This window comes from Zeus faber (genome assembly GCF_960531495.2).
Source record: "Zeus faber genome assembly, chromosome: 22".
Taxonomy (NCBI): Eukaryota; Metazoa; Chordata; class Actinopteri; order Zeiformes; family Zeidae; genus Zeus; species Zeus faber.
In genome coordinates this window covers 21,845,174-21,857,673 of record NC_137209.1, presented here as the reverse complement: position 1 = coordinate 21,857,673, position 12,500 = coordinate 21,845,174, and the positions used below count along the sequence as shown (strand labels likewise).

General features: G+C 53.3%; 1 protein-coding gene across 3 annotated transcripts in view; it reads left to right on the top strand.

The window, feature by feature from the left end:
* The window catches only part of ppargc1a (peroxisome proliferator-activated receptor gamma, coactivator 1 alpha), a gene marked incomplete at its 5' end in the record, with an annotated part of 354,975 nt that overhangs the window by 294,477 nt on the left and 47,998 nt on the right, over positions 1 to 12,500 (top strand). For 2 of the 3 annotated variants that reach the window (XM_080022955.1, XM_080022954.1), the window contains one exon: positions 12,393 to 12,500. This exon is cut by the window's right edge and continues 72 nt beyond it. In XM_080022955.1, the coding sequence (XP_079879081.1) occupies positions 12,393 to 12,500 (108 nt within the window). Of the gene's footprint in view, positions 1 to 9,441; positions 9,490 to 12,392 lie in introns of those variants that run through there. The other variant, XM_080022956.1, reaches the window with a different exon arrangement.

Below are 12,500 nucleotides of genomic sequence, written 5' to 3'. Positions count from 1 at the left end.
GGCGGGAGATAGTCAGTTTGGCACAGAGTTCTATCTGGGAAATGCGATCCCTACGCGGGGCAGTGAGGTCATGTCGGCAGCAGGTTCCAGTGTGTGTGTGTGTGTGTGTGTGTGTGTGTGTGTGTGTGTGTGTGTGTGTGTGTGTGTGTGTGTGTGTGTGTGTGTGTGTGTGTGTGTGTGTGTGTGTGTGTTTGTGTGTGTGTGTGTGTGTGTGTGTACATAGGGGTGTACATGTCTGGGTGGAAAACTAGAACTTCCTGTAAATGAATACGCGGCACGTGAGGCAGCTAGCAGTCGAAAAAGCCTGACGATCTCAGGCGGCGGAGGAGGCGGAGGAGGTGGAGGAGGGGCGGAGGAGTCGATGGCGGTCCACTGCGTCCAGATCGAAGAAAAGATACCGGACACGGATTTGGGGAGACGGGTCGGAGTTTGGGGAGTCTCCAAGTTCATCTCAAAAATGGGGGGGGGGGGGGGGGAGCTCCGTCCGTGGCTCCATCCATCATTCATCTGTCCACCTCTCCATCCACCCATCCATCCATCCATCCACCCATCCATCCATCCATCCACCCATCCATCCATCCATCATCCATCCATCCATCCACCCACCCATCCATCCATCCACCCATCCATCCATCCATCCATCCACCCATCCATCCACCATCCATCCATCCATCATCCACCCATCCATCCATCCATCATCCACCCATCCATCCATCCATCCATCCATCCACCCACCCGTCCATCCATCCATCCATCCATCCATCCATCCACCCATCCATCCATCATCCACCCATCCATCCACCCATCATCCACCCATCCATCCATCCATCCATCCACCCATTCATCCATCCATCCATCCACCCATCCATCCATCATACATCTGTTATCCAACCACCCATCCACCCATCCACCCACCCGTCCATCCATCCATCCATCATCTACCCTTCCATCCATCCATCCATCCACCCACCCACCCACCCATCCATCCATCCATCATCCACCCATCCATCCACCTATCCATCCATCCATCCACCCATCCATCCATCATACATCTGTTCATCCATCCACCCATCCACCCATCCATCCACCCATCCATCCATCCATCCATCCACCCATCCATCCATCCATCATCCATCCATCCATCCATCCATCCACCCATCCATCAATCCATCCACCCATCATCCATCCATCCATCCATCCACCCATCCATCCATTCATTCATCCACCCATCCATCCATCCTCTTCTTTCGAATCCTCGGCAGTCCATTTCCGACAACACCCCGCCCCCCCGGGGTCTCAGGTCCACGCTCCTCACCTTCCGTCCCTCCTCCGCCCCTCTCTCTTCACGTCCGTACCTTCACTTCGGCGACACACCTTTTTTTTTTGGGGGGGGGGGCTCGGCACCTTTTGTCTCGTCCTTTTCCCCCGCCTCTCCGCCGCCGCTGCACCTCCGTCCATCTGTCGCCCTTTGTGTCGTCGATGCTTCTGGCGGTGGGAACCGCCGGGACGGGCGGAGGCAGGCAAGTGGCTTCTCTTTCCCAGACGTCCCTGCCATCCCTCTTTCTTTCTTTTTGCTTTTTTTTCCCGCTGGCATGTTCGGGGGGAGGCGCCCGCTTCTCTCTTTTACTTTTTTTTTTTTTTTTTTTTTTCGGAGGTGATGAAAGGAGTCGTAGAAATGCACCTTGTAAGGGAAAAAAAGGGAAAAGGTGATGATACAATCAGTTTTATTGTGCCGTAAGGATTTTTTTTCCGGCCTCGTGGTTTACACACCCCGTATGCAGGCTGCATGAAAGAAGTGCAATTCACATGCTTTTCACCAGTCCCCACCCCACCCCCACCCCACCCCCCTCCATCCTCTCCTCAAACTCTTTTCAATGCTCTAAATAATTAGGCTGCAGCCTGGACTCTCGGGCGGAACGTTTGCTGCTCGCGTTTGTACGACACGAGAGAAAGGAGGTGAGGAAGAAGGGGGGGGGGGGGGGGGGGAAGAAACGGCTTGTGCTGCTCCAGAAATTTCTACCTGTGCGCCCACCCCCCCACCCTCCACCCTCCGCCCGGCCCCTTGATACGGTTTAACACCGACTTTCCACCGGGCTCACCGTACTCCACATGACCTATTTCCTCCTCCCTGGCGCCCGTCCAGCGCTAAAAGCACAGGAGGAGCGTTCTCCAGGCGTCCCACGCGCTCCTCTCTCTATTATTTCAGCAGTCAAGCAACATCTGTCGCGCTCTGGGCCGCCGCGTGACCCAGCGGACTTATTATCTTTCGGGTTTATTTGCTGTCGAAAATGAAGTTTCGGGCGGTGGTGGGGGTGGTGGTGGTGGTGGTGGTGGTGGGGGGCGGGGCGTGACTTTATTAATGCAGCGCCCGCCGTTTCGAAGGTCCATTTCGGTGCGGCGGAACCTTTGGAGGTCGGGGTCCATCTCCACGGGTCGGCGCCGGGCGCGCCGCGTGTGAGGGGCGCCCGAGCGCTTGTTTACGGGGCGAGGCCGGTGTGTTCGCGGCAGGTGTGGGCGGGGCATGAAAGGCAGTACGGGACGGAAAAGGAAGGGATTTAAAAGCCGGAGAGTCCACGCTCGACCAAACTCGACCGGGAGCCGGACAGGAACGTTGCTATCGCGGAGCAAGCCGTGGTCCTGATTACTACCAGCCAACGATCACGCAAACAGGCCTGTGTACGGCGGCGAGTCGGGGAAGGTGGCGTCGCTCTCTGGCCGTGCGTCTTGAACCTCCACGTCTGAGGCAGCGCCGGCGCTCCGCCCGTCGGGCCCCGGAGTCGCCGCGGGAATACTCCAACAAATGTTCCTCCGAGTTACACCCGAACGGACATCCATTCGCTCTTTTTATAGGGAAGAGCGGGGCCGCGGCGCCACCTCCCTTCCATGCAAATCGCATTTCCTCTGGTTATATTCCCGGGCGTGTGGGCATCTGTCCCCGTTTTTACAGTCGCCTCCAAGTATAGGTTTGCAGGAACCTAAAGCATCGGCGTGCACGAGTTGCCTTTTTCTCGTCTTGTGTGTGCGTGCGCGGGCGCGAAACCCCCACACGAACTCTCACGGTCCATAAATTTTAATATTCCTCGTGAGTGCTACACCCCAGCCCAAGCCCAACATGGCCCCTACCAAAAATGCATTACACGCCATGCCTGCGCTCGCGGTTCACCCTCTTTGCCGTCGCCACTTTCCACATGCATCTTTCATGACTCGCCGGTGATTTTAAACAAGCCCAATAACGGCCCAATAACGGCGAGAGCAGCGCGCGGGGCTGAAACCCGCATCGCCAAACAACCATGATATTATTCGTCTGTCGGGGAGCAGGAAAAAAACACACACAAAAAAAAGAAAAACGCACCGCCGTTCCCTCGCTCCTCCAAGGCACGGCGTCGGGGAGAGGGGGGCGGGCGGGCAACCGTCCCGCGGCGTCCTGGGCTCTTTCTCGTGTTTACCAGCCCCCGCGTGGGGCCGATGTTATTTTCGATTCCGAGGCCCGGGCCACGGCTAAACGGACGCAATTTGCCTTAACAACATGGGCCGGACCCTCGGCGGGGGAGGGGGCGCCGTGCGCCGTCCCGAGATCGGCTAAATGACACAGCGGCGCTCATTGATGGAAGGGATTTACGCGCCTGCAGGCGGGTGGCGGCCGGGCGACAGGTTCCCTGAAGGGCACGGCGAAGAGCGGCGATGCAAATGTCCTGGCGGGAGGAAGAACCGCCGGGGCTCGGCGCGGAAGGCTCACCCGGCGGCAGAATGCACAGCCGACGCCCGGCCGGGGCCTCTTTCTGCCGGAGAAGAAGACTCCGGCTGAGGCCAAGCCGGACTCGTTCTGAGGGAGGCAAATCTTTGAAACTGACTCAGGCGTCCCAGGCCGGGGCCACGGCTAAAACGTTTGGGACCTTACGGGTCTTACCGTTAGACCCGGAACCGTCATCCCTGCTCCACCTCCAGCTTTCATCGATCCGGATCTTAAAAAAGTTGGCGCCCGTACTTTTCCAGTGTGCCAGGTTTATAAACTCCGGGGTAAAAAAAAAAAGAAAGAAAAAGGAAAGAAAGAAGTGAAATAATGACATGGTGAAATATTAGTCCCGCGCCTCGGGAAGAAAGCGAGAGAGGCCCCATGCCAACCGATCCCACGACCCGGCTCAGGAATTTGTGCCGTGGATCGGTTTACATTTCCTGTGGCCAGGAGGTTCGTACGGCACCCGGCGCGTCGTGGAAGGGCGCTCGGCTATCATGAAATGTGACCGCTTCCTCCATCGCCGCCTAATTCGCAGGACGCATTATGATTTGTCAACAGAAAAATGGGCTCGGATGCCGGGGGTGGGGGGGGGGGTTGGGTGTAAATGATGACCGGGAGAAAAAGATAGCGGTATCTTATCGTGTTCCCGAACAACACATGAAGAGATACTGCTGCTCTCCTGAGCCTCCGCCCTCAATTAATTCCCATGAATCCAGCGGCCGTGCATCAGAGCGGCCAGATGCTCGGATAGATTCTGTTGGGAGCGATGACATGTGACAAAGTAATATGAATCATCAGCCCCCCCGACCCCGCCCCCACCGCGCAAATGGCCACATCACCCACTCGGGGGGGTGGGGCGGGTGGAGGTGTGACACTTTTTTTCTGTGGGGGGGCGGGGGGTGAAGAAAAAGACAAAATCCGCTCCTTTCTGATGCATTTTAAATGGTTTTACACTGAAGGTGTAAACTGCGTAACCAAGTTACCAAGACGCAGGCGTCGCTCTCAAACTGATGTTTAGCAGCTGTCGGCTTTAGAATTGAGCAATTTGCCAAATTGCTCATGACCATTTCTGAAGCGGCTAGCGTCTTGTCGTGACGCCCGTGCGTGAGGGCGCGGTCGTTTTCGGCCCTGCCATGGGCGCGGGGCGGGGCGGGACAGGGCAGGGCGGGGCAGATCGGGGCAGGGCGGGGCGGGGCCATGCTGGATATTCACTCAGAGATGCTGTTGCTGGATTAGCCTCAGTTTGGACATGATAGCTCCGCCCGCGGCCGACTCCCGGGGGCAAACCATTAAATCATTAGGATCCACGTACTTTCTGCGGAGCGCCGTCACCCCCCCCCCCCGGGTGCGAGCGCGGTTCGTCCGGGTGGGGGGGGTTGGGGTCTGGACGGGCGTAGGTTCGGCATCAACCTCGTCACACCGTGTTAGTTTTGATTTATGGGCCGTTGAGCAATTAACCGACGGTCACTTTCCATTGAGTGGGGTTTCAATGAGTCCCTCAGATGTGCACCTACGCCCGGAACCGCCTGGTTCCCCCGACGCCAGGTGACGGGGTCGGCGGTTCCGCTCCACCTCTGACCTCTGCTCGCCGCCGCCGCCGGCTCGGCCGTGTGAACAACTTTTCACACTCCTTCCGAAAGGGACGTTTCCGTTTATAGGAGGAGCAGGGTGCCACGGGAAGAGTGAAAGCCAGACCCGCGGCGGCCTTCTCCACCCGTTCCTTCCCCTTTGATTCTTCCGCCGCGTCCTCGCGTCCGCCCATTTCCGTTTCTAATTTTTCCCTGTTGTTTGATGGCGCTAGGATGTACACACGCTGGCTAGTGCGCCTGTGAGCGTTGGCTTGGCGGCAGTCGTTCGGAGGGCGACGAATCAAAAGCCATTCGGGGGGGGACAGAAAAAAAAACAAAATAAAAAACGAAATTACAGAAGGGCTATATTTAGCCCCCGTTGTCTTAATTGGCATGAAGAGCACAATCAGATAAGCCCCGTGAGCCGGAGTCACGTGGCGCGGTGGGAAGACACAGAAATTCCCGCGTCTTTACTCATATCACAAAGGATGTCTTAATGATTTTATCCTTTCCCCCCCCCCCATAGATAATCTCCCATTATGGTGCGACTCCCACATTTAGATGATTATTTTTGGAACTCTCTTCAACAAATGGCCGCCACAAGTACAGGTAGACGATGGGGGCAAAACGCCTACGCCAGCGTTTCCGATGTAGCCCCGCGTCGCCCGGTGCTGCCGTCGAGCTCAGTGTCTGCCCCACGGTATCTCTCGCGGTAATGTCGGCGCGGTGCGCGGTACCGGTCCATCTGGGCTCCGTGAGGTCACTGCACACGCCACCTGCTCCCGTTCGGTGGCGCCGGGGCTTCTGGGTAAGATCCCTGGGCACGCGTCGAGGGGCAGATGTATAGATTTACTGGTACAAGTGGCAGTAACACACACACACGCACGCACGCACGCACGCACGCACGCACACACACGCACAAACACACACGCAGTCACACACACACACACACACGCAGTCACACACATATATACTGTATATACACACAGGGTGTACAGTGTGACTCCGTCGCCGAAGCCTTTCTTTACGAGTTTCTGTGCAATTTCCTGTTTAATGAGACTTACCTGGCTCACTAATTTTGGGAGACAATTGCTCCTCGCCCACCCGGCGGAATTAATATGCGCACGGCAACAAGAATTACAGCGAGTGTATACACCGCGGAGGGAGTTTATTATTATTATTATTATTATTATTATTATTATTATTATTATCATCATCATTATTATTATTATGGAAATGCACCGGGGGAAGTACCTCGGCGCTCGTCTGAAAATAGCCTCTAAAGATGACAGCATCAACAAAACGAAAAAAGCCAAATAGACGTATTAAGTTATAATGGCATAATTCCTTTTTTAAGTGTTATTTCTTGAATAGTCAAAATAAATAAATAAACACAGGAGTACTCCTGGGATAATTGATCTCTCCTTTGCCAGCGGCGCGCCCGATCACTACGAACATCCTCATTTGACGTGTTTCTGTGTGCGTATCTGATATGTAACAGTAGCTTTCCCTCCGACCCCCGAGTCTGCCAGCGCCACGGCAACGCCGCGGACAAACCGCCTTGTTTGAAATGTGCACAAAGCTGGTGTTTTTATTTTTCCCCGGCCGCTGTTGCCTACACACGCCTTGTTGACACTGTATACAGCGCCGGTGCTGCCATCTGCCCTTTAATGGCTGCTGGATGGAGGGAAGAGGGAAGGGAAGAAAGAAACGTCCCCGGAGAAAACACCAGGACCTGCCTCCCGGAGCCGCGAGGAGGCTTCCCTGCATATGTTTACTTCGCCTTTTCCGCTCGTTTCTTTAATTATGAGCCGTGATTAAATCCAACTTGTGTGGCGTTATACAATGAGCGCCGGCGCCAAAAGCCTGCGGTGGCTTCATTTCAGTGGCCAAGAAGGGAAAACTTCATTATGTGTTAGTTGTTATCGGCCAATTTGTTCGCTAATATAACCGCCTTGACAAGAAATCAGCAGCACCGAGTCATCTCAAACATCCATAGTAATCCCGCTTCCCCACATGTGAATAACTTTTAGGCTGTGCTTTTGTTTTTTGTTCATTCCGCCACACTTGTACATCAAGCCCGACAGCGCTCGCCTGCGTGGGCTTTCCTCTTTGTCTTTAGCTTGTGATCCCATCGACCAATCAGAGGACAGCAAGGAAAACCACTAACTACAGGGATAAACAAAGAGGACGTATTCTGTAAATTATTCTATTCCGGTTTTATGCGACCACTCTTATTGTGTATATATTTTCACGTGTGCTCTTAATAAGATAAGATGAGATAAACCTTTATTAGTCCCACAAGAGGGAAATTGACATCGTTCCAGCAGCAAAAAGGCGACAGCAGAAAATAAAGAGCTCATCAGGTACACACTATAAACAATATCAAATATAAGAGAAACATACAGATAAAAAAATCACCATAAATAGGAACCAGATAGTACTAAGTGTATTGCACATATCTTGACACATTGCACATCAGGGATTGAACTTTCTTTTCTTTTCTTTTTTTTTTTAAATATAAAAAAATTGCACTTGGATTCTTTCACGGTTGTGTCTGTGTGTGTGTGTGTGTGTGTGTGTGTGTGTGGTTGTAATATGTAAATAGCAAACTATTAAATCTGTAGTTAAGCATTTAATGCATGCGACGCGTTTGGTTATCATTTACTCACGTCTTAATGACAAAATAAAGAGGGAACAAAGACACCTGACCAAACTGATTTACAGCAGGCAACCAAACATGAACATGCCTCAGAAGTGACCCCTTTTTGACTGTTTTACAGCGTATACAGCGTTTTTTTGTTTTGTGTTTTTAACGTCACAGTGGTGATCCCACGCCGCCTGTGATCTATTTTGTGTACTCTTTTATATCTGTGATTTTCCCAATTGGCCCTGTCATATTTTATTATGATATGTTTTTTCATGCATTTATTTTTCCCAGTGGCTCTATCTCTATTTATTTATTGTCACCAATGGCTCTCTCTCTCTCTCTCTCTCTCTCTCTCTCCCCCCTCACTATCTGTGGGTCTGTCTGCCTTCCTGTCCGTCCATCTATTTAGTTATTATTATAATTATTATTATTATTATTATGGGTTTTCCCAATGGCTCTCTCTATTTATTTATTGTCAACAATGGCTCTCTCTCTCTAACTATCTGTCCTGACAGACAGACGTCTGTCTGTCTATTTAAATATTATTATTATTATTATTATTATTATTATTATTATTATTATTATTATTATTATTATTATTATTATGTGTTTTCTCTCTAATTCTATCTGTTTTTAGTTTATTTATTTAATTAGTTTTGAATAAATCCCAGCGGGGGATTAATAAAGTAAATATAGAAATGTTTCTGGGAAAGTCAAAGCCGTTCCGCGGTCTTTACGTCACGGGCGTCGAAACGGGAAAAAAAATAAAAAAAAATAAAAAAAACCCAAAAAAAACAAAACCCCCAAAAAAACAAAACCCCAAAAAAAACAAAAACCCCGGATCATTGTTCGTGTCGCCGCGTCACGATTTGAGCGAAATCTTCTATTTGCAGTTGAGGGAGATTTTCTTACGACGGAGCGACGACGCGGCGGCAGCCCGCACCGCACCGCGCAAGCGCAGTTGGCGCGTCACGGGAGCGGCGCGTCGGGGAGGGAGGGAGGGGGGGGGTGAGGAGGGGAGGGAGGGAGGGAGGGAGGGAGGAGGGGAGGGAGGGAGGGAGGAGGGGAGGGAGGGAGGGAGGGGGTGAGGAGGGGAGGGGGGGGGGGAGTCGCTCCCCTGCCCACTTTTTAAATAGCCGCCGTGTCACGTGACGCGCGCGCGGTAGTAAGGGGGGCAGGTGCGGCTTCATCCTCCGCGAGCGGTCAGTTCTCTGCGCGAGGGCGAGCGGAGCGGAGCGCGGCGCGTCGTGCGTGGATCTTTCCTTTTTTGGGGTCTTCGTTGCGTTGGCTGCGTGTGGTGGTGGGTTTTTTGGGGTTTTTTTTTTTTTTTTTTTTTTTTTTTTTTTTTCCTTTTCTCCCTCCCTCGGGGTTTTGGCGTTTTGCGTTTTGCTTTTTGCTTTTTTTTTTTTTTTGTTGTTGCTTTTGTGGGGTTTTTTTTTTTTTTTTTTTTTTTTGGTCGGGAGCCCGAGCGTCATTCCGGCGTCTGGATGGCGTGGGACAGGTGCAACCAGGACCCGGTGTGGAGAGAACTAGAGGTGAGCGGCTCAAATAACCATAATAATCATAATGATAACGAGCCCACTCCGGAGCGGGCTTCTTTTCCTTTTTCTCTTTTCTCCTCTTTTTGCCCCGCGGAGGATGGAAGGAAGGAAGGAAGGAGGGAAGGAATGAGGGGAGGAAGGAGGGGAGGAAGGCGGTGGGGTCCGTTGGTCTCCGCGCCGCGCAGTGCGCGTCTGGACTGCGGGGGAAAAATGGAAATACGTGACAAGTCGTGGAAAAATGACCCGAGCGACGCCCCCCCCCCCCCCCCCCTTTTTTGAGCTGTTTTGGTTTTTTCGTTGTTTTTTTAATGTTTTTTTTTGATACGGCTCCTTGTCACGCAACCTTTCCGGGATCTCACGCACGCACGTGGACGGTGTTTCCAAGTCACGGAACTGCGCAAAACGATGCGTCCCAAGTTCTATAACCCCCGCAACCCCGCACCGCGCGCAATATCCCCCCCCCCCTTTTTTTTTGCGCGTCCGAAACACGGAATTGCGTGTTTTGTTGGAAGCTCCGCTGCCTTGGAGAGCGGTCGTGGTGCCCGGGGCGCGCCTTGTGCGCAAACACATCTCGTTATTATTATTATTATTATTATTATTATTTATCTTGGGGGTGGGGTGGGGGGGGGTGGGGGGGGGGGGCTCGTTCCCACGTATCCAAACGCGTCGTTATTACGCAAAAACGAACGCGCTGTGGTGCCCACTTTAACGTTGCGTGATCACTGCGTCGGTCTCCCCTGTCGGCGCTTCGTTCGGAGGTTGAAACGGTCCAATAAACATGGGAGCGCGCTGACAGTGCGTGGGAATAAGCTGCACAGTTTTCAAAATACTTCCGAGGCTTGAGCGCGTTATTATCGTATCAGTGCAAATAAAAAAAAAGCGATTTCTCACCGTGACGCTTGACCGAGATTTGGAATAAAACCACGAGACGGGGATTGAAAAGCCGACGCGATGCACGGATTAATCGCGCGATTGCTGTCATTTTCAGACCCCGAGATGGTTCTTCAGAAAACAGTATTATGATATTTGATATTTTCCGGAGGGGTCTGACCGCTGTGATACCTTTTTTTTTGGGGGGGGGGGGGGGGATCATGTTCTCCGGTCTCCGTGAACCAATGCACACCGTCCCGCGCACACGCCTCGCTTCTCGCCCGCTTGGCACCGCGGGTGATATATCCTATTTAGACACCCAGACGAGCGTAAATCAAACACATACAGCAGCCCTCGCCTCACAATAAGGGGATCGCCTCCAAGGGCCCACGGTCCTTCCACTAATAATCTCACCCCCACCCCCCCCTCCACCCCCGCCCCCTCCACAGCACACTTTCCGTGCGTAAATCTCTGGCACGCCGCGGTGCGTAAAGGCTGCCTGCAGGTCTGGAGGCGCTGTTTCCGTTAGATCCTTCCGAAGCTGCAGCAGCTGATCTGAGGGACGACACATTCAGGGTTTTTTTGGTTTTTTTTTTTGTTTGTTTGTTTGTTTGTTTGTTTGTTTTCTTTCGGTTGATTTCTATGTGTCACTACTTCTCGAATCGCTGTCAGAACGTGTCCACCGGATGCTGGTGCCCGCCGAGTGTCCCGCACTACGATGTATGTCACATTGCGTGTGCAGAGATAATCTGTGAAACAGGCATCTGGAACTTTGTTTTTTTATTTATTTTATTTTTTTTGTTTTTCCTCTACCAGACTTGGCACGGAATCGGTCTCACAGCTTTGCCCTGAGCCGAACTCCCAGTCTCATCCGGTCTCTGACTGTCTGGCGGCTTTGCCCGGGGATATAGATCTTAAGCCTCCGAGCATCATGTGTTGTCAACAAAATTAAGGGGTTTTCAGCCTATTAGACCAGTGATCCTCAACCTTTCTGACATCAAGAGCCTTGAATTTGGTACACATTAGGAACCAAGTAAACCCCATTTGCTAAGATTTGTTATTGTTGGGTGTGATTTAGTGCAAACCTCCCCATGCCTGTCTCTGCCAGACTCATGGAGATGACGGTGAAACTAGGGTCAAAAGAGTCTTCATGGTACATTCTAGTTCTAGAATGCTGCTATTGCCTTGTATTAAACTACTAATCAGTTTTGCTGAGGACCGCTCTGGAACCACGCAAAGGACCCCCTCGGGAGTCCTGGACCCCACGCTGAGAACCGCTGCATTGGGCAACCGCCGGCGGCTGGAGACGACGCGTAGCCACAACAGAGCAATCTCTGGCAGAAATCTGCTGATTTGAGTCGGCGACCTCTCACCGACCGACCGCCATGAGACCGACTCCACTCATTTACACGCGTGACGTCACCGATCCCGGAGCAATTCTTAGCGCAGAGCGATCCCGCAACCCCCCCCCCCCCCCGGCGACCGCCCCGTCGCTTTGCACGCCGGCGACACCACGGAATCGCCCGGGGTCGCGAACGCAAGGGCCCCTCTCTTTCTTAACGGCCGCGTTTTTTTTTTTTCAAGGATCCCCCTGGATCTCCAGTGCAGCTCCCCCCTGATTGCAGCCGGTGTCCGGTCGGTGGCTCAACTGGCAGCAGCTGTCACGCGGCACGTGGCAAACCCCCTTCGGTGATCTATTTGGTTGTGATTGAGGCAGGGGAGGAGGGGGGAGCGAGGCGTCCCGGGCGCCGGGAGCATCCCACGCCGTCGCGCTAATCGGGGATCAACGACGGGCGGCGGAGCCGGAGACTTAAAGGCCCGAGTCCTCGGCTTGAACCGTCGGGTTTTGGCTCCCACACGGCTCCCCTCTCGGCCCCACCCGCGCTGCCGTCCACCCCGGCTGCATGAAGCAAGAGGCTGCCGGGTTGGTTCATACGTCTGTTGCGCGTGCGGAGGCCTTTAACCCACATTGTTGCTGCTCTCCTCCCCTGAACACCCCCCCCCCCCCCCCCCCCCTCCCCCTCCAGTGTGCTGCCTTGGTTGGTGAAGACCAGCCCCTCTGCCCCGACCTCCCCGAACTCGACCTCTCCGAGCTGGACGTCAGCGACCTGGACGCCGACAGCTTCCTGGGCGGC